The sequence below is a fragment of the Oryza brachyantha genome, chromosome 5 (assembly GCF_000231095.2).
Source record: "Oryza brachyantha chromosome 5, ObraRS2, whole genome shotgun sequence".
Lineage (NCBI taxonomy): Eukaryota > Viridiplantae > Streptophyta > Magnoliopsida > Poales > Poaceae > Oryza > Oryza brachyantha.
Window position 1 is genome coordinate 4,735,738 of NC_023167.2, and position 22,583 is coordinate 4,758,320.

At 39.0% G+C, this 22,583-nt stretch overlaps 2 protein-coding genes across 2 annotated transcripts; one reads left to right on the top strand and one right to left on the bottom strand.

Annotated features, from left to right (window-relative positions):
* Positions 1-214: 214 nt before the first annotated feature.
* Positions 215-1,295, bottom strand: LOC121054546 (E3 ubiquitin-protein ligase EL5-like). The gene has a single exon (XM_040524582.1). The coding sequence runs from the start codon at positions 1,268-1,270 to the stop codon at positions 509-511; it is 762 nt and encodes a 253-aa protein (XP_040380516.1). The 5' UTR covers positions 1,271-1,295; the 3' UTR covers positions 215-508.
* A 2,214-nt stretch (positions 1,296-3,509) lies between these two features.
* LOC102700524 (nudix hydrolase 15, mitochondrial-like) lies at positions 3,510-6,192 on the top strand. Its single transcript, XM_006654088.3, has 4 exons — positions 3,510-4,036; positions 4,143-4,285; positions 5,386-5,505; positions 5,612-6,192. The coding sequence occupies exons 1-4, from the start codon at positions 3,733-3,735 to the stop codon at positions 5,837-5,839; spliced, it is 795 nt and encodes a 264-aa protein (XP_006654151.1). The 5' UTR covers positions 3,510-3,732; the 3' UTR covers positions 5,840-6,192.
* The last annotated feature ends 16,391 nt before the right edge of the window (positions 6,193-22,583 follow it).

Sequence of the window (22,583 nt, forward strand, 5' to 3'; positions counted from 1 at the left end):
CACATAATCACGTTGCAGGCTTTAAGCTGTGATAAAAAAAAAATCTAAGGACGCCCCATCTGGCCATCTGAATAGCGATTGTTCGTTTTTTTTTTTCTCGCCGCCGGTCTCTCTAGCTTCGTCATTCGTCACTGTATTTCTCTCTAGCTTCGCCATCGATAATAAGTACGTACATAGAGGAAGAAGAGGCCTATAACAGTTTAATTTGCGATACGAGTGATAAAGTTAAGCCATATTGTGTTTCTTTTATTACCACATACTGCAAGCCTACAAAGTACAAACAGTTTTATTACCACATACTGTAACCCTACAAACAGTTGCGTAAGCATCCTCTAAATTCACTCCTCTCACAGATCTCTATAGCAACAATTTAATTACCCCAATAATTAAAGCAAGAAAAGAGTAAACACAAAAAGAAAATAAGCAATTAAATTAACACCGTAGCCATCAATATCATCCCTATCTCTCTACTTTCAGGTTAGATATAGCATATACAGAATTAATTAATCTACTGCTGCGCCTCGAGGTCCCTCTCCCCGCCGACGTCCATGGCCATCCGCGGCGCCGTCTGCGCCGGCGACGTCAAGGCCCGCGACGTGCTGCTCTCCGGAAGCTTCTCGGCGCGCACCGCGCCGGCGGGCCTCACGACCACCTCGGCGCGGCAGACGGGGCACGTCGAGTGCTCCCTCAGCCACACGTCGACGCAGCCCCGGTGGAAGACGTGCATGCACCTGGGCAGCCGGCGCGCCGCCTCCCCGTCGGCCATCACGGCGAGGCACACCGCGCACTCCCGCTCCTCCTCCTCCTCGTTCTCCCCCTCGCTGCCGCCGCCGCCGTCCTTCTTGTACGCGAACTCCGGCAGCGCGGCGATGGCGTCGGCGTCCAGTCCGGCCGACCGCTTCTTGTCCGGCCCCGGTGCCGCCTCGTCCGCGGCGCCGCCAGCGTCGTCATGCCGGCCGTGGCGCGCGGACGACGACCGCCACACGAGGTACCACCGGATGACGCAGAGGATGAGCAGGATGGCGAGGAGGGAGCCGAAGCTGATGCCGAGGACGACGACGTAGGACGCGGTGGTGCAGCACGCGCGCCCCCCGCCGCCGCCGCCGCCGCCGGAGGCGTCGCGGCGCGTCGCGGTCGCGGAGGAGCGGTACGAGGGCGAGCTGGCCGAGGAGAGCGCGAAGCAGGCCTGGTCGGCGGGGAGGCAGCCAGACGGGGGAGCGGCGGCGGCGGCCGACGACGAGGACGACGACGGCGGCGGTAGCAACGGCATCGCGCGCGGCGAGAGGTGTGGGCGAGAGCATGGGGCGGTGGTGTGGTGTGGTGCATGGGGGAGCTTGCTTTGAAGGGAGTGCGTTGTTGCATGGTTGGTTTGCATGAGTGAGGGAAGTGCGGGGGTGTGGAGTTGACCGCTGCGTCGAACGCGTTTGACAAGAATAGGTTGGTGGTGGCATGACATCCTTGGTCCAACCAAAGTTCCACGCTTTTCCTAATATTTCTTTTCCCTTTTTGCTTAGGCTGCGTTGAGCTCGTAAAATGATTTTGTAAAAACATTATGTTTACGGTTACACATTTAAAATATTAAACGTAGTCTAATTATAAGAACAAATATTAGATTTCGCCTAAAAACCATGAGACGCTTTTGAGTCTAATTAATCCATTATTAGCACATGTTGGTTACTGCAGCACTTTATGACTAATCATGTGCTAATTAGGCTTAAAAGGTTCGTCTCATGATTTTTTTATAGTTGTGTAATTAGTTTTATTATTCATATATATTTAATATTTTATTTAGATGTTCAATGATTCGATGTGATGTTTTTTGATTGGAACTAAACGAAGCTTTAGTTTATACTCCACAGGGTAACACCGATAATATGAGCAGACTTTCTTTTTTTGGAAAAAAAAGGTATGCAAATTACTTGCTAGGATGACGTGAACAACAATTATGAAACAAAGAAAGAAAATATTGTCTTGCTTGGATGTGACCATTTTCATTTTGCCTTACCAGTAGTTATAAGAAAAATCTCAAAGCTCGTGGTTGGTATCGGCTCGTATCAAATTCTTTTTGGATCGATTAGAACCTGTTATCATGACTAGTGATGCCTGGGTTTTAGCTCGTGAGCTCGATGAACAACTCGTTTAACTCGCTAATATATATAAAAGATAACCAATTCATGTTACACATAATGCTTCGTAATAACATTCACCTTTTAATTACATTTAAATTATTGTAGTTAGAGTTATTATTGCATTAAAATTTGATAAAATTATAAACTTTAAATTAAAAAGGCTAATATAAATTAGATAGAATTTATTAACGAGCCAAGCCAAGTCAACTCAAGGATAACTTAGCTCAAACAAGTGGCCTGCTTATTTTATTAGCACTTTTTTTAATTGTATGCAAGATGCAAAAGCGCACACACCACAAAACGCTTATATCTCACACACACATATGACATATGTGAGTGGCGCAACGTTTAGCGTACAGCGCGATACGCCAACGACGCAAACTTCAGTGTGCATACAAAGTGACAAAATACACGGCGGAGGATTTTTCTTTTTACTGAAATAAGCATTTGGTGAAATCACGAAACAGCACGATAGAGAGATTGAAGAGGAAGAAGGAAGGGGTGAGAAATAGCATGAGGTTATTTTGGTTTAATAATTTTTAGAATTACCTTAATAGGATATGTAATGGTATATTTTCGATTTACTTAAAACTTGTAATGACATAGTTCCTTCTAGACGAATAAAAATTTCTAAGAGTTATAATGACACATTTCCTATTAGAAAAATAAAGATGATATTCTTTAAAACATGCATATTTTTAGTGGCAGTACCTCCGTTTTATAACGTAAGATGTTTGACTTTTTTGGTTACGACGTATGATCATTCGCCGTATTCAAAAATTTAGCACAAATATAAAAATAACAAGTCATGCGTAAAGTTCTTTTAATAATAAAATAAGTCACAAACAAAATAAATAATATTTCCGTAATTTTTAAATAAGACAAATAGTCCAACATTACAAGTAAAAAAATCAAACATCTTACATTATGAAATAGAGAGAATATGATCTATCCTACCCTTGTTTTTATGATTACTAAATAGGCATGTAAAAAAAATCTAACTAAAAATATTAGAGAAACCATACTTGACAAACTGCAAGTCAATGTGGCGTAATAACACAAATGTCTCGTTTGTGATAGCTGAAATGATCATCTAAATTATAATAGCTATTTAGGTTATAAACCGATAAGTTAAAGTTAAAAAATTATTTAAGATAATATTGCAAGAAAATTCTATATATAATTTTTTCGCTGAACATAAGTAAGACCGAAAGCGTGTAAATGAAAATCTTAAGCTAAAGAAAACAGTCCGCTATACGTATAATCCAATTGTATGACCTATGTACAACTGAAACATTAATTATGCAAAGGAGATCAAGAGTGATACCACCACCGTTGGATGGTTGAGTCCACGTGAGCGCCGTTGAATGGTTGAGTCTACGTGAATTGGATGATTAAGTTTTACCATAGCAATTTTCGAAACAAAATACTACTATGCACCAAAGTCAAAAAAGATCCAAACTTTGCTAGGGTATATCCGTAGGTGCTTCGTGTTTTGGGAATTGGGAGTAGTTACGCTTGAAAATCCCAGTGGGTAGCCTCTTCGCCGGCGATCCCTCCCAACTCCCCAAGCGCCACCTCAGCCTCGCCGCCGGCGCCATCCATGAGGCCTCTCCTCGCCCGCCTCTTCGCCCCGACTTACATTGCCATGGGGTTCTCCCCCTCCGCCGCCGCGCCGTCCCGGCGGCTTGCCCACCTCACACGCCACGTCCTCCTCCGCTCCTCCTTCTCCGGCCCCGGCGAGCTCTTCTCTTCCGTGGGCGCCCCTGCCGCCGCCGCCCGGCCGGGATGCCTGGCCGCCCCCAAGGGCTACGCCGCCGTGCTGGTCTGCCTCTTCGAGGACCCCCACGGCGGCGACCCGCGCGTCATCCTCACCAAGCGCGCCTCCTCCCTCTCCTCCCACTCCGGTATGCACGCAGCGCCGATTTTCTTGGGCTAGAGCTGGGATGGGGAAAATTTTCTTGCCAAGATATCGCATTGGAGTTGTCCAATTTCTTGAGATAAAATTGTTAGGTGAGGTGTCTTTGCCGGGAGGGAAGGTGGAGGAAGGGGATGCGGATGCGAAGGCGACGGCTCTGCGGGAGGCGCACGAGGAGATTGGATTGGACCCAGCGCTTGTGTCTGTCGTCACTGTTCTTGAGCCGTTCTTGTCCAAGGTAGATCAGTTTGTTCTCCTGAACTCTGCTACTGTCACGGAATCTAGGCAATTGCTGTTAGCTTAGAGCATTTAGCTATGTGTTTGAATTCATTGTCTGTGTGGAATAGTAGTGAAACCATCTGTGTAGTGCAGCATCTGAAATGTTGCAGGTCAATTTTTGGTATGACAATATGGCATTGAGTTGATCTGAGATATTTATAATTTTAAGATTTTAGGTCTCAATCTTAATGTAATGAATGGATTATGTCTACTGCATCTGCAGTTCTGCACCATATTACTAAAAAAAAGATTTTAACTCCATCAGTGAATGAGTCAATCACAGGAAGCATGTGGTATATTTTTTTACCTGCACTCAGCTTGTGTTAGATAATGCTAATGAAAGTAGAAGCCAATATTATGGCTGAGTTTGTGCTTCATTTAGAGACAATAATTCAATAAAGAGATAATCAAAATATGTTTGCTAGTTCATTTGATTGTGTATTGTTGATATGCCCTATCACATTTCTAGTCCCAAGGTGTTATATGACCGACTTGAGAATATCCAGTTTACATGCATGACCAACTTTGTATGTCTTGCTTTTCAACTAATAACAACCCTAGGTTCTTGCTGGTTATTGCTGTTTTGTTGACAAATAATAATCAAATTAACCATTCAAACACATGTGTCCATCCAAGTTCATCCAAATTACCCTTTTTTAGTCATGCAAGGGGTTACAACTTGTGAAGTTGTCATCTCTTGCCCGAAAACAGGTGCTCTTTTACTCCAGTAAAGTCAGGCCATTTACCTGCTTCTTACACCAAATTATTGTGGTTGCTAGCTTAGCTGGGGGTAAGCCGTTTGGTTTTAGAACCCTGCCTTCATGCATCAAATTTCCCTTTGTAATATCTAGTATCTATAGATGTAGTCCCATGCTCAAACTCCACCTTTTCTATAGAAATTTCCAATCAATATCTCAAACTCACATGAAAATGCTGATAATAGCATTTGCTCCATATGGCTTTAATTGACTAATTTCCTTATTTCCGAGAGAACACATTCTTTTACTCGTTCAGTAGAAATGCAAACTGTCCTGAACTCATGTTACAGTCATTTTGTAGAATGGTCTCCATGTAACTCCTGTAATTGGCATCCTTTCGGATAAAGCTTTATTCGAACCTCTCTTGAATGAATCTGAAGTGGAAGACATCTTTGATGCACCTCTAGGAATGTTTTTGAAGGTATTACTGTTATTTATGGATGTTCCTTTTATATTTCATCATTGGCTTCTTGTGTTGTCAACAAGGGCATTGTTTCATCTAATTCTCACTTCTATCATACCTTTAGGATGATAACCGGAAAACACAAGAATCGAATTGGATGGGCATGAATATTCCAGTCCAGTCTTTCGAGTACCAGTCAGAGGACAAAATGTTTGTGATTTGGGGCTTAACAGCACACATTCTAACCCGTGCTGCAGCAGTTGTTTTACAGAGAGAGCCATCATTTGTTGAATTTCCGAGACCAGGATATGTGAGCTCACCCTTTGGAGATACGAATGAAACAAAACGCTGAAGCAGTACCATAACCATCAATACGTAATTGGCAGCACTTCCCCCCTCCATTCAAAGGCAGTTTCTTGTGCCTGTCTATAGAAAGATCAGCTTACTGTACTTTTTTGTATGTACACAATAGTCAATAGAATGTTGTAATAGAATCATCGGTATCTTGGCAAGTTGCCAATCTTAATTGTCGGAGTCAGATGGTGAACATTCTGACCCGTGCTGCAGCACTTTCCGTAGAATGCTGTAAACTTGTAATACTGGAGACTTGCTCAATATTTGCAAATCTCTCTTTCTCTCTGAACATGAAACAAAATTTGGCATATCAATGGGTTTTTCACCCAGTGGGGTATTTGTCCGTTTGCATTGCGCTAAACTAGTACCATGTACGTTGTGTGAGTTTGTTTTAGGCCTGTTTTTGTTTCCAAAAACTTTTCTAAAAACATCACATCAAATCTTTGGACACCTAAATAAAACATTAAATATACATGAACATTAAAACTAATTACACAGTTATGGGGAAAATCTTGAGACGAATCTTTTGCGTCTCATTAGTACATGATTAGCCAGTAACCAATATGTGCTAATGAAGGATTAATTAGACTTAAAAGATTTATCTCGCGGTTTCTAGGTGAAATCTAGAATTTGTTTTATAATTAGACTACGTTTAGTACTTGAAATGTGTGACCGTACGGTTGATGTGACATCTCTTCCAAAAATTTTTGGAAACTAAACGCAGCCTTACTGTCTGTAACAACTACGAGTTAACCTGAAGTCTCACTTTCACTTTCAGTCACTTCCACAAGCATGGCATGGACTTGAGTTCTTTCATGCAGCGTGGCTCACCATGGAGTTTGTTGTCACTCATGCTCTGCTTTCTTCAAACTACATGGATTTGTGGTATGGTAAAATAATTTCGATTAACTTGCATGTGACAAAGAATTAATCTATGTCCGTGCTGAAACTGACTTGCTCTTGCGCGATAGCAAACGTAAAATGGCAATGTAGAACATACTTTTTTTCCTCAAAAAATATGGAGTATACACCTAATAAGATCTAAGCCCAATCCAACCTGAGGCCCAAAAATCACTTTGTTCTGAGAAGCTTCTCAGCTTGAGTTTTTTTGAAAAAGAAAACGAACCGTTTTATTTTTCCAATTTTTAAATCTAAGCCAGTCTAAGTTTTATTTTCAGGTATACACATTTTGGCCACATTATCAATACTGCCACGCCAAGAGTAGTGTCCAGGTCAGTATTCTTCTGCCACGCCCATTAGATTGGTGTTAGAACCTCTTACCACGCTAGTTTATCTGGCGCAACACTATCACGCTATAATCATTTAGTGTGGTAACGTCATTTAGCCACGATAAGTACGGTGGAGTGGCAAAAAATATATAGATTTGGAAACAAATCTTAGGGGTTTATTTTTAAAATTTAAAAAAATAGAAAGACTTAAAAGGAAATAAAAATTCTCAGCTAATCGGGCTTAGGCCAAGCGCCCAAGACTGACTCATTAGGGTAGAACTGAAATGTGCTATCAATCAAGATTATGCCAACTAGGGAAAAAAATAGGTAATAAATGGAAAATAAATATTTGCGCTATCAATCAAGATTATGCCAACTAGTGAACCGATAAATAGATATACGGTAGTACTATTTGATATCATCGACTTTTAGATTAATTTTTTACTGTTTATCTTATTAAAAAAATATATACAAATATGTAAAATTATAAGTTATTTTTAAAGTTCTTTTATAATAAACAAATCATTATTAAATAATTAATAATTATATATTTTTTTATAAATAAGACAAAAGTTTAAAGTAGATGTAAAGGTTAACCGCGTCAAATAAAATAACGGATATATTATGTTGATGACCGGAAAAAGGTCAAAGAGTTGAACCAGGTTGAGCTGCCGTGACGCCCAGGTACGACCACTATTCAAAGAAAGCGACGGCGAAACGTCTCCCACTCGCACATCTCATTGCCTACATTTTCTTTTTCGGGTCAATGATTAGGCAAACACCGCAACAACCGCCATAATATAAAGCAAGCATAGCAGGAAAAAAGATTAATATCAATCAAAACAAGATCATCAATCTCCCAAGAAATCCACGGCAAAAAGCTACTACAGCCAAACAAGCAAGAAAGGGGGGCGAGAGAGAGAGAGGAGGGATCGCCGCCGACGACGATTCATCGGCCATGTGCTGCTGTGGCGGCGGCGGCGACGGCGAAGGCTGCCAGTGCCGGCCGCTGGGGTGGCTGCTGGGCCTCCCGTTCGCGCTGCTCGCCGTCGTCGTCTCCATCGTCGGCGCCATCATCTGGATCATCGGGTATAGCAAACAACTCCTCGCCGGCGACAAAACCAAGTTCCAAGAACCTCATCTACACCCACGATCGATCGATTGAATGAACGATTGATTGATTGATTGCTGCGTGGCGTGTGTGTGCAGGCTGCCAATCTCGTGCATCTGCCCGTGCTGCCTGTGCGTGACGCTGGTGCTGGAGGCGGCGGTGGAGCTCATCAAGGCGCCGCTCCATGTCATGACCTGGTTCACCTCCAAGATACCCTGCTAGCCTCCTATGCTGTAAACACTAGCTTTCTCGCCACTTCTATCCATCAGGTAGAAAATTGGATTAGTCACTCGGTTAATATATATACCTGCTGGTTATTTGTGCATGTATTTCCGGCCTGGAGATTTGGTTACTGATTTGTCATTTCAATCGAGATTCTAGCGGATTCATTATTTGAGCTTTGATCGTTCATCATTGATCCCCTTTTGAGCTTTGTCTCGTCTGTTCGTGTGCGTCAGTCAGTCAACAACTCCTGCTGATGGAATTTCAGAAACTATAAAAAAAAACACGGCAGATGGAATCGGTACAGCTGGCGCCACTGATTAAACACTTGCGGGTCAAAGTTCTTTTGTTAGGTCTTACCCGGCAACTGTTATCAAACATAATCTGATTTTACATGAGTTTCTATGCGCTTTGAGACTCAGATTTTCGCTTTTGTTTTTACTTATAAGCCAAAATATAAGATTGCATGCTAGAATCTATGTGCTTCTTTTCGGTCTTTTGATGCCATCATTATTTACTTCTTTTGCTGGTCATTTTCATTTTTATTCAATTACAATACCTAATGGCTATGCATCGTACAATAGAATCTAGGGATATAAGTCAATTTGACTTTCTTTTATCTATAAGAAACTGCTACACCTAATCTTAAAAATTTTGGATCAATCTGATAAAATTCATACAACCCCAATCCATCCCTATCCTTTATATATTATACTCGTGACTTTCACTAGCATTCGCCTCCTCTCACACACTACGAGTCGTCACCGTTTGCCTTCATTTGTTGTCTTTGATGCCGGTGAGGCCCACGAACCTTCTCGACAACGCTAACCTTTATCCCTACCTTAATGTATGTTATCTTACTATCATCTTCATTGTTTTCGAAATCTCACCCTCTCCCCTCCTTCATTTCTAGCAAATGTGATGATCAATTTCATTGCTCACCAACATCTAACCACTAACTTTCCATGTTACCTCATCACCCTCCTACATTCCACACCACTAACCGTGTTGCCATTGCCTTGCCACTCTAACCTCACTATAAACTAGTAGAAGAAGCAATCTGTTATATTGAACATATAGATTACTGTCACAAGTTGAAAGCTCCAAAAACCAAACTAGTGGATAATAAACTGCAATGGTGAAATAATCCTGATAAAATCCAACCGTAATTCATCTGTATCCAATTATCTAGGGTTGGCCAAGGACCACTATATGTGTCCCTTTTCGACTCCAATACGATACAAGGTCCAACAACCCAAAATATGGTGACACAACACTCATATTTTGGACGCCCTCTTGTTTCAACAATTCCTGTTGATTGAAAATGAATTTTGAAATGAGACCAAATCCATTGGGAATGTCATCTCCTTAGCTTTATGTACATATGTAGAACATTAAAAATAGGACTTGGGCGGCCAATTTAGTATGACATGCTCTTGAATATCGAGGTGGACTTGAACTTGATATGAATTGAGCCTTTATCTTGATTTGAACGCCCTTGTTGGTCTTGTCCTTCTCTTAGCTCCTCGCCAAGTATTTTTTTTGATCCTCTCTATATTCCTAATCATAATTAAACCATTAAGTAGTAATTTCTTAAAATAGTAAAACAAAGTACTAAGAAATGAGTTCACTTGTAAATTTAATTGTCATGCACGAGCTCTAATGATTGGATCTTGCACAACAACTTGAATAGTATTGTATGTATCCAAAGGAGTGATGTCCTCATCATCTGGCGCACTCACCGAAGGCTGCATTAGCGGGGCCACAATTGTTGATAGGCTACATCGAGTTGTCGAGATCACGGGATGACAAGCCCACGGCGGGGGCCTAGAGGCATAGAAGTCCGGTTGATAGAGGGGGAACCCGGTGATGGCAAGGGTCCATTTGGATGGCATTTTCTCCCAGATGCCTCCTCCCTCATTGTCAAGCAATGATGTGATGCACTCCTTTTTAATAGCCACAACTGAGGGAGAAGGATGGTGCTCACGATGGAGGAGGTGTTCGTGGTGTTGGTGCAAAGGTCTAGCAGAAGAGTAGCTAAGGCAACAGTGATCTCATATCCTTTCGAACAATGTCATCACCATCACTAAGCTTGAGCGACTACCTCATCTCCTCTTCATCCTCTCTCCCAAGTGAGCAGATGATGGTGTCACCGTAACCGAGATCTAACAGAGCTACCTCGTTTCCTATCTCCTCCCCCATCTATGTAGCCATCCCAAACCATGAGCTTGAGGAGGCTGCCACTTGGCTCGGCCTTCCCGTTCTCACGATACCATATAACCATCCACCATCGACAAAAGTACATCATGAAGTGGGTGAAACTCGCCTGCACCCAACTATACCTCAGCAACACGGTCTTCAAGGAGGTCATCTGATGGTAAATGAGTGGAAGAAAGTTATCGCGAGCTTCTCATAGTCCTTCTATCCCCATTGACTAGTGGTGGCGAGAGGGTGGAGAGAAAGAGGAGGAAAAGTAGAGAAGGGTAAAGAAGGAAATTGTGAGGGATCGATGAAGTGGAGCAGACCCAACCACTATATTTATTTCTAAATTCTGTGACTGATATGTAGGCCCCACATATATTGTTTTATTTTCGGGGCTTTTGTAAATTTATCGCTGGTTTTTTTATTGCAAGCATGACACTCGAGTGACAGTTCTGGTGTCAATTTTGTAACTTTCTAGTTATAGTTTTACAATAACGATTCAAACCGATAGTAAATTTACAATTGCCCCTTTATTTTTATATTTTTCTTCGGATGCCACATAAACATCACTTTAATGCCATATGGAACAAAGATCCACGTCAAATGGGCTACGCAGATGCCACGGTAGTCAAAACCACTCTCAATACCGTTAAGCGAATCGATCTGCGCCAGTGTTAGAAGTCGTGGTATGCTCTCTACCAGGTTTTGGGGTTAGGGGATGCAAATGAAACTCGGCCCATAGTTGAGGGACTTGAAGCAGACTTGTTTCCCCTAAAGAGGAAGGAGTTGTCTGATCATCTTTCTTATCTAAAAATTGCTGGCGACGAAGCTTATGGCCTGGTGGCTGATTGGGCCTTTACCCTCACCAGTTCGTCGGCCTTTCCGCGTAAAAATTGCGATAACAGGCCCAAAGCCCAATGTTGATGTGAACGAAAAGACTAGTCTGTTTGCTGGGCTTGAATGTTCTACTGGGCCATTTGTTAGTATTCGGCCATTCTTCGTCCCCTCGTCCATTTATCAGCTCTGAACATGCAAACTTTGATTGCCACGTCTGTTTTGTAATTGTGTTAAAAAAAAATGCAAATGTTCTCTCTTAGCGTAGGTGAGCTCACAGAACCGTCGATTTTCACGATATTCATGATTTTAAAAAAGATCAGAACAAAAATGGTTTAGGGACTCTATGGACGCATGAATAAAAACATAAGCATATGAATACACAAAAAAAAGAAAAAAACGATTGATAGTTTGATCTACAGCAGGAACCAAACTAAAAAACCAAAAATGAAAGAGTGAAGTGTACCAGTGGCCTCTAAATTTATGTGCATGTGTCATCTAGGTCCCTAAACTTTTAAAATGTATTTTTGGATTTCCGAACTTATCCAGGAGTGTCATATAGGTCCAAACAGGCTCCGACCCGACCCGCTCCATCCACTGTCGTGGCATGCCACGGTAACGCCTACGAGAAGGGAGAGAAAAAATAAGGAAGAGAGAGATACTGACATGTGAGACCCACATGGCTCCATCAACACGTAGACGCCATCGTGGCATGTCATGTCAGCGGATGAAGCGGATCGGAGCCCGTTTGGACCTATATGACACCTCCGGACAAGTTCAGGAAACCAAAAATGTATTTTGAGAGTTCAGGGACCTAGATGACACATACAGACAAGTTTAAGGACCGCTGGTGCACTTCACTCAAAATGAAACTTTTATAAATGTATCTTTAGCGTTTTATATGCTAATAATCAAGAAATACGTTGATTAAAAAAATCAAAATCAACTCTACAATAAAGATTTAAAATTTAAAGTTTGGCTTCCTCACAATAAGCAAATGATAAGAAGCTTAGCGTGGATTAGGGGATTGGAATCCTTGGAGAAAATATGGGGATGATTGTTTAGTGAAAAAGTCAAATGTCATATTTGTAAATTAAAATTAATTTATGAGTAAAAATTTTATATTTATTTTCTTAGGGATCTAAAAACTAAGGCTAAAAAATAAACTATGATAAAAACTCTAAAATCTACTCTAAATTTAAAGTTAAAAATTTAAATTTACTGATAAGTATAAGAAGAAGCAAAAGATGACTATGTATATGAATAGCTATTTGAACAGCACCATCTTTCGACCCTACACAACCAGATGAACCTGGATAGGTCCTACGTGTACATTACATGATTACTTCCATTCTTGTCACGAAACTATGCAAGTGCAATGCACCATAAAAGAACCAGGAAATTTTTTAGGCCCAGACAAGCCAGGAACCAATCCAGCTTGCATCTTCCCTTTAGCTTACCTTTCTCTTTCTCTGCAAAACACTCTCCTTTAATTGAATTTGGCACAATTCCTGCCTTTGCTTAAAAAAGAAGAAGAATCCTATCCAACTTCATGCATAAAATTCACTCAAATCCAAACGTCAGTGACTGCTCATAACGTTTTCATGCATGACAAGCTTTAATTTTTGTCCCCAATGTTCCAATCCTGTTGCTCACTCCATCTTTCAAAGAATCCACAGAACCCAGCTTTGCTTTTGCTAACAGCTTTGCCTCTGCATAATTAACACTTGTAGCCACCTAACCACATGTTTACAATTACATGGCACATTACCAATTTATACTTTTCCCCATTGCTGTTCACCAGTTGGGGGTATCTCATATGCCTTTCCATTGTATGGTATGGGCACCTTTTCTGAACTTTTCAGCTTCAGATTTCAAGGCAGCTAAAGTTAGAGCCCAGACTTCATCAGCTCTGTCAGGGGAGTTAGCCGCCACCCTATAATAATTTTGAATGTGCAGGATACTGATCCTCGTGTGCTAAGAGCAAGTTCAATAGTATTACTGGCTCCAATTCATCTATAACCAATCTAATAGTCAATTTATACAATAGTAACATATAAAACATATACATATACTACTATGTCCCACCTGTCATACACACATTGTGTCTTGAAGTCTGTGCTGCAGTTGAACTACTCTTCTCTCCTGTCTTATCTCATAAAATATGTTTACAGCCAGCTTTATGATATTGTACCTGCTCTAAGTTTGCATGGGCTGTGTGCTTTTAGAGCTATGTGTAAGTGTGCAGGTGCAAAAATGATTTTCCTATCAATACAATTCATACAATAGTTACCTATAAAATGTAGATGCCCCTCTTAGCTCTCAGATGAGAAAAGCATCTGACGGGGAAATCATTTTTGCACCTACGCACTGCATTTTTTCTTATCTGCAAAAGTGCAGATGCCCCTCCTGCCACTGCATTTTTTCTTATCTGCAAAAGTGCAGATGCCCCTCTCAGCTCTCGAGTCTACTGGTCAAGATTGGCATGAATGATAGCATGCAAAGTATATAGTTAATCTCCTTACAGATAAGATGGCCTTTGTTCGGAACATACTTTTTTACCGGTACTTCTTTCATTGTAAAATATCGATATTTCTAACATCTCATCTTTATCGTAAAATATAAACTATTATAGCTATTTTAGTGCTATTATACCCCTTATATCAATACCAATCACCCTTCTTCCCTATGGCATCTTTGCATTAACGAAAGTCTTTTTTTTTTATTTTTGCCTTACCACCCGATTCCTTAATCTCTAAAATTATCTATAAATATTTACATTTTAATACAGAACGAGTAGAATTGAATTATAGCTATTGTACTATGCGCAACGGTGCTTTCGTCAGAAAACAAACCCTGCAAACTGCAATAACAATATGAAAGTTCCTATGCTCAAATGCAGTCACATGCTCAGAGTAAAATGAGAAGATTTTGCCCTAGAAAAAGAACAATCCAGACACCAAAGCTGCATTTCCCTAGGCTAAGAGCAAGTTCAATAGTATAGCGAACTGCTAGCTTCAATTCATCTATTATCAATCTAATAGCCAATTCATACAATAGTTATCTATAAAATATTAATATATAATCCTACATATTATACACACATTGTGTTTTGGAGCCCGTGCTGTAATTGGTTAGCTCACCACTCTTCTCTCAGCTCTCTTGTCTCTTTAAAATATGTTTATAACTGGCTTAGCCTGGTGTAACTCTAACATGTGCAGGTAGGAGTAGATGCATGCACTCGTTGCCAACTTGTCATTGCAAGCAAAGCAAAGGTGCATTACACTGTATATAATCCTTTTATTTTCCTCTCTGCACTGTACCACCAGCTTCAGATTCAGATTATTGTATCAGCTGGGCGAATCGCTCGCGTTCTGCACGAGGAAGCCAGCGTCGCAGCCGTGTTGGACTCTGCTCTGATCTGCTCTGTTTCTTCTCTGCTTTTGGAGATGCAGAAGCAGAGCGAATTCTCCAGTTCAGTTCAGCTCTGAATAATCGTCATCCAGTCTCGTTGCGCAGTGTCAGTGTCCAACTTGGGTTTCGTTGCCATTTGGGCTCCGTTTGTAGTACGTGCATGAACTTGCTGGCCGTGATGTGATGCGATGAATCTCGATTGAACGGATTAGGGCCATGACGAGGATGGTTTTCTCTTGGAGGTTGACCACGTGTTCTTGGCATGCAGTGTTATAGCCTCGTAGGGTGATTGCCAAACGGCATTTGGCAATTTGTAAATAAAAACTAATTTATAAATAAATTTTTATATATGTGTTATTAGCGAGTTAAAAGTTAAGTCTGAAAAATAAACTATGACAAGAAAAAAACTTAAAATCAACTCTAAATGTAAGGTTAAAAATTAAATTTTGACTTATAAGTATAAGCATAAGCGAAAAGATAGAGTTTTGGAGTTTGTTTGTTTGTTTTTGTTTTTGTTTTTTTTTGTTTTTTTTTTGCCTCTGGATGTTAGACTTATGGCAGGATGCAGCCGGTCAGATAAGGTAGAATGTTTTGTGTTAACTTAGGGCCAATTTGGATCAGTGCCCTACCTGAATTTTGGGCAAGCTTTGGCATTACAAATTTTTTAGTGAGGTAAAGATGCTTCGACTATTCTGACTTAGTCGTTCAAATAAGCTATGTTGACTTAGGTAAAATTTAACTTCAATCCAAATACACAAGAGTTGCTAGCAAGAATGTAATTTGTATAGGGCAATTATTGGAATAGTAAAAACTAAACAGCTCTTAAACTTAAACTTGTATGGTAGTCCATCCAACTAGTACTTGTAAAAGAAACTTAAACTATACACTTTAAAACGGAGTGAGTATACCATCGTTACATATTTAAAAATATTTTTAATTATATAGTCCAAGTTTTATAGTCATTGACAAGAGCAATTTTATTCTCTTTGAGAAAATAGCAGGAGATACTATATTATTTTCTAGTGTAAAATCTTGTACCTCTAGTCCAAAATTGTTAGCGAAAATTTTGGTACATAGAGGCATTTTCTTAGGGATATTAAAATTGCTCTATTGACAATAAATTTTAAAAGAAATCAATAGTTAAAAATAAGATTAGAGATCGTGTAAAAAGCTAACAGTATACTTTGTTAGAGCATTCCCAACAGATCATCTAAATTTGGTCATCCATATCTTCATGTCTATAATAGTTTTATTTTCTATATCTCTTTGTACTACAGCAAATCATCCATATATGACATCCTCCATATTTCTTTGAAAGATAGAGAGAGAACATCCAAATATAGAGTTTCTCTTTCTTAATATGGATGAGATGGATGTTCGGCTCGAGTTCAATTTTTACCTTTCTGGCTCTATTTTTAGGATAGAGGATGAGATAATGAACCGTTGATGATGCTCATATTTTGTACAATATGACCGGTTGTGGCATGGTAACATACCGGACCAGTGGAGATGCTTCTGCTATGCTACCATGGCCTCATAAGTTTTGGGCGGCAAAGTAGCTTGCCAGATAGTCACAAGTCACAAAGAACTGGAAAAAAAGGGTATCAGTATGTGGTAAAGGCTCTATGTTATGTCCATGAATGAATGCATGAATCCATGGGAGCAATACTAGTCCCAAAGTTGGTAGAAAGAGCCACCCTAGCTAAGGTCGTCCCCATGCATGCAATTCATTGTCCTATAATGCTTACGATTATAAATGCTCATATGTTTGCTAGGTTGTGAAGTAGCTAGAGCACCAGCTAAGCTCATCTCTGCTCCTACAGTGCAAACCAAACTGGGACATGTCGCTTCACCATAATAATACTTAAAAAGAAAAAGATAATACAGTACCATATACATGGGAGGACAATATAATTTGAAGACTTTTCACTACTGATTTTTAATTTTTCTTTACAAGAAAGCTCCATCAAACTCAGATAATTATGTTAAGATGATATGATCGATTACTAATTGGTGTGTTTTTTAAGTTTATATGCATCGTAAAGCTAACCCTGGCTCTATGGAACCAATCAAATTTCCATGCATACATTTGTCTATGGAGTAATTTTACGGTACTTGAGAAGGTACCAAGAGGTAAAAAAATTTAGTGTAATTTTACACTAAAATTTTGGTACATCTTGGTACCTACTAGAGGATTATAAAATTGCTCTTGTCTATGACATGGCTCAAAACGCCGACGATTACTGTCTGGTAGGTAAATGAAAGAAATTCAAATTCAGAATTATTTTGATCGGTTACTAGCTAGTCAAAATTCAAATATTGGATTTACATTTAAGCCCTGGCCATCAAAATTCCTTGGGGGGTAATTCTGACCTAACCTATATTTCAACCCATGTTTGTTTCTTATAAAGGTCATGACACATGTTTCAGTGTTATATTAAAGAAGAGGATGCCTCATTTTAAGTTGAGAGTAGGGAAAGCCTAGCTAATACTGCTACCTCTGTCCCAAATGCAACGATTTGTAGATTTTTTTTAGAAGAGATTAAGGCTCAGAAAAAAAAACTATGGCGTCCTTTAATAAATGAGAAACGATAGGGATAATATATAGATGGGTGAGTAAATGAAGATGGGGATAAAATGGGAAGATTATGAATAAAAAATGATTGATTTGATAAATAATACTATTGTGAATAGTACCAGAAATGCATATATTTTGGTATAAGATTCCGATTTCAAAATTACTTCCATTCTAGAATGGAGGAGCTAGGTAGCTAAGTAACACTCTAAACCATGACACATGACTAGTAGGCTCAAAGGACGACAACACTGCCCCCACCCGCTGGCAACCTCATTTTTGTTATACTTGAAAACGAAGTAGACTACAAAATACCATTCACGGTGACAAGCCAAGTTTATTCGATCTGGCTAGTCTAGAAAAAAGATACTACCTAGAGAGGTAGCTAGGAGAGAACAAAGAAAAGAATTTGTTCTTCCATGTTCTAGCCTGGCAATGCAAGCCAGATTACAGCTAGGGGGACCAAGGACAAAAGGCTTAATTAGCTTCTCAACAACACATTTGCACCTAATAAAAAGCCTCCAAGAGCAGCTGGAGGCTTGCAAAGCAGTGAGACTGCTTCTGAAGCAAACCTAGAAAAGAGTAAAGAGAAAGAGGCCCATATGCTTATGGGGTATGCCCAAGCATAAGTATATGAAGAACTCAACTAATGCCTAGACTAGATGATCAGTGGCTCCACCACTGTATAAATCATGGCCAGTGACCAGTGTAGTAGTAGCTGTGATCACTATAAACCGTTTGATCTTGTTGTTGTGATCATCTTTTCACCTGCCTAACTAATTTTGGGTCCTGATCAATTTTTGTGAAGATCTGCAAAGGAGGGGGGCACACACTGGCTTTAGTTCTTGGCGAGTTCTCATTAATGTGATCAATTCCTACAATAATATTTGAGAATTTAATTGATTCTTGTATAGCACATAATAACAAGGAATAAGTTTAGAAAAGATTGTATGGAATACTGACCACTACACTCAATCCTACTCTTTGATCTGCCAGCCGCTAGACCTTGATCTCCATGGATTCCCTCCAATCATAGGTTGTTACAAAAAGCCTTATATATGCACACGTATATAATATTTCTATCATATAGAATTAATGTGCTAATTGTTTTGGATGGCAGAGAATAAAGACGACGATTTAACTAATTTTCCATCTGATCAACGTTATGATTACTGATCTTTATTCCCTGTTATTATTATTGTTATTATTATCATTATTATTATTATTATTATTAGTGTGCATCTCCATGTGGAAGAACATAACAAATCATGCTACTATTCACCAACAATTTTGGTCCATCCCAAGAACATGCAAAGTCTAAGGGCAGTGATGAACCACACCACTATGCCTAACACAACTGCATGCATGCAGTTCAGTGACACCCCCACAAAAAAAAAAAAAAAACAAACAAACAAACAGAACGAACGAAAGAAAGATGATGTGAACTTGCAGCTGACTATACATTGGAAAGATGCAAAGAGAGATGAGGCATCTGTTGCTCTCCTTTGTTGCTTATCTCCATGGCCATGGAACACTCCATGTGTGATGGACAATATGCTACATCTTCGGATATGCATATCATGATGATGCATAATTGGTTTCATGTGTCGTTTCTTCAGAGAAGAAAATTAAGAAGAAAAATAGCTGTGTACTGCATGATTGATTATTGGTCAAGTGAAGGCGACTCCGATTCTGAATTTCTCATCCAGTGTGGGAGTGATTGTGTGGTTTTTCTCGTAGAAAAAAATCAAATGGCATATTTATAAATAAAAAATAATTTATGAATATAAATTTTATATACGTATTCTCAGTGATTGAAAAGTCAATGCTGAAAAATAAATTTCGGTAAAAAGCCCTAAAATTAAATTTAAATTTAAGATTAAAAATTTAAATTTTGGTATATAAATATAAATAGAAGCGAAAAGATGAGGTGGTGTGCTTTTACAACTTGGCTACATGAAAAGATGGATAGATCGATGATTGAGTTAGCAGGGAAGGTTCTGCAGTACAGATTCGACGGAGCTGTTTCTGCAGAAATGGAAGACTTAGTTTCGTTGTGCGCCATCCACTGCAGATGTTTTGGTTTTCTAGTGCCAGTGCAGAATTATTGAGCTGTCAGATGAGATACAAATTAATTAATTAAAACAGTTAAGTAATAAGATATTATGCTAGCAGTTCCACATGAAAATAACAATATCTTGTATATAGCTTTTGATTGGACTTCCCCTGCATCATCTCCAGTAAAATTGGGTATGGAACTTCCAAAAAGAAGAAAAAACAAAGGGACAGTGAATAAGATTTTGGACATGGCTATATAGATTCTTTGTACTAATGAAAGTAATATTAAGTAAACAATCATTTCTATGAAAATTGATAAGTTCTGGTTGCAAGCTATAATCGATTTCACCTCGCGTCGTTTTCTCTCATCTTTTTCAGAACATTAATGCCTCGACAGTGTCATCTACATGCACTGGCCATAGTTTTAGGCTTATCCAAAATTTATACAGACCGGCCAGAATATTTATCCCTCATATCGTTTTTGCTATCTATTTGGAAATAGTGATGTCAAATTATTAATCCTTGCAGGAATGGAGCTGGCAGTCACCAACGAACCCTGAAAAAGGTGAAGGGTTAGTATGCTTGTTATTTTTTTTTCTGTGATCATGATGCTGCCGATATATTCACGGGTGCCTCACTTACATAAAACAAACTCCCACTAGTCATTCGCTACTGTCTCTGTTTTATAATATATGTATTTATCTAAAAATAATTATATTTGAAAACAAAATACAGAGATAGTATTTTGCATTGAAAAAACTAAACTTAACACTACCAACGTTAAATAGTCATAACTATATCTTGGGGACTTTTTTTTTTATCACCCTTAAGAAGCACCTTGAGGTACCAAAAATTTTAGTGCAAAATTATGATCTCTTAAGCTAAGTTACTAAACTTTTACACTGAAAATATAATACTCGAAGATGTTTTTTACGGATAGTATTTGCTTTTGCTAACCAGTTAGAGGGGAATTTTTTTTTTCTGCAGTCCTTGAGAGAGCATATTAGACTGTAAAACTATTTGTAGGACATGTAGACTAGTTACTGCCATTGCTGTTAACATTTTGGACCAAATCACGTGAAATGAAAATTTTCATAGATGTCACTATAAGGATATACATTATTAGAAAGAAGATTGACCTGATAATGATACTAGCCAGCTGACAAACTTCGCTAAATTTTCTTCTAGCCAGAATGCAAACATTTTGAGCGTAAAACTTTGAATTTACACTTGCATTATTAATACAGCCATATGCATGCAGTATATGCATGTATATTACAAAATTTGATTTTTAAACTTATTTTTAAAGTTAATTTTAATAATTTTTTTATCATAGTTTACAATTCAACATTGGTAACTAGAGAGTGATTGTAACGATATATTTGTAAATAAAAAATAATTTATGAATAAAACTTTTATATACAAATTTTCAGTGATCTAAAAGCCAAAACTGAAAAATAAACTTTAACAATAAACCCTAAATCAACTCTAAATTTAAGATTAAAAATTTAAAATTTTAATTTATAAGCATAAATAAAAACGAAAAATATGTCGTAGAATGTACATGTGTGTCGTCTGCAGCCTCGAAATAATTAATTAATATCCACACACATTGGCCCAGAAAACAGCACACATGCAAAGTCGCCAACTACTCCGGCTTGACCCCTGCACTGCACAGCCATAGACAGGCTAGCGCTCAACTCTGGCGGCTGGCATTGGCACCTTCACCTCTTTACACATTCTACGTAGCTTTCTGCCTCTGGCTGCTGCTGCTTCATCTCCGAAATTATTAACGACTTGGACAACCAACATGTGCATGCTACTGCTTCTAAACAATTCATAATACTATCGCATATATATAGTACATCTGCATCCACATATATATGGAGATTCGATTATGATAACTGTCCTTCTCAACGTAACTATTTTAAACTCTGCGCAGCATCTCGGCATATACCTCCATTTGTTTGATATGATTTAAATTACTGGATAAAAACACTGAAAATTTAGGCAATGTAGATCATTGTGACATACTACCCCTGTTTCATATTATAAGACTTTCCAGCCTTATCTAAATTCATCAATTGATGAATGTATATAACAGATTAGCGCCGAGGGCAATCTCGTCATAACAGGACCCGGTCGACATAACGGGTTGGCGCCGAGGGCAATCTCATCATTTTTAGAATTTTTGACTTTGAAAATAATAAAAAATTAGTCAGAGTGCCCTATAGCTAATTACCACACTTTTGTAGTGACCTGCAACAAATTCGTGATCTTACGGTGTCCACCGGCTAATTACGCGTTTTTTGATGCCCTATATGTGTGTATGTTTAGATTTATTAGCATCTACATGAATCCACACAAAGCTAAAAAGTCTTAGCTTATGAAACGGAGGGAGTATGTCCCTTGGAAAATACTACAAGGCTCACTTTGATCAGTACACTTTTTGATATGATTTGTTTCTTGTTCATGTGTAGTTCCAATTTGACCTACCATGTTTTTACATTTTGGAGGCACTTAATAATATGTAATGTCTAGTTTTTCAAAATTTTACACAAGTACTTAGCTGGTTTCTTTTATATGAAAACTTCATCACATCCTCTCTCCCTATATGGTTTACATTACTGATTAACCACCAGATTTTGAGCCATCACGATTTCTGATAAAATTCAGTGAATTTTAATTAAATTACTGTTTGACATTTGAATTTGCCAGAAAGTTATTTAAAACTACAACCGGGAGTTAGTTTCGAGCCACATAAAAACATCAAAAAATCACTAAAACTGAAGGTGGTGTTTATATAACATCCAATATTTCCTAATCAAAATTAGTTGATTTTTATTCATGTTGTTAACCCTTGAGGGCTCCCGTACACTATGACATCAAGTAGATTTGCTAGATGTTTATATTGCATAATTTATATTTGCTAATTTAAAATTAACAATTAGAACACATCTAGAAAAGCTACACATCATAATTTTATTTTGGGTATACAGCAGCACCGACTACTCGCGGTCTTGATAAAAGATACTCCGTATGGCATGTGGGAAACAAAAGGTAATGGGATTCATTTTTCCCACCCCACAGGCACCTC

Bases quoted from the DNA above. Each gene is read 5' to 3' on its own strand.
- LOC102700524 (XM_006654088.3), top strand. From the start codon at position 3,733: ATGAGGCCTCTCCTCGCCCGCCTCTTCGCCCCGACTTACATTGCCATG. The intron at 4,286-5,385 runs GTAGATCAGTTT...GTCATTTTGTAG, and splicing joins TTGAGCCGTTCTTGTCCAAG to AATGGTCTCCATGTAACTCC. The intron at 5,506-5,611 runs GTATTACTGTTA...TCATACCTTTAG, and splicing joins CTCTAGGAATGTTTTTGAAG to GATGATAACCGGAAAACACA.
- LOC121054546 (XM_040524582.1), bottom strand. From the start codon at position 1,270: ATGCCGTTGCTACCGCCGCCGTCGTCGTCCTCGTCGTCGGCCGCCGCC.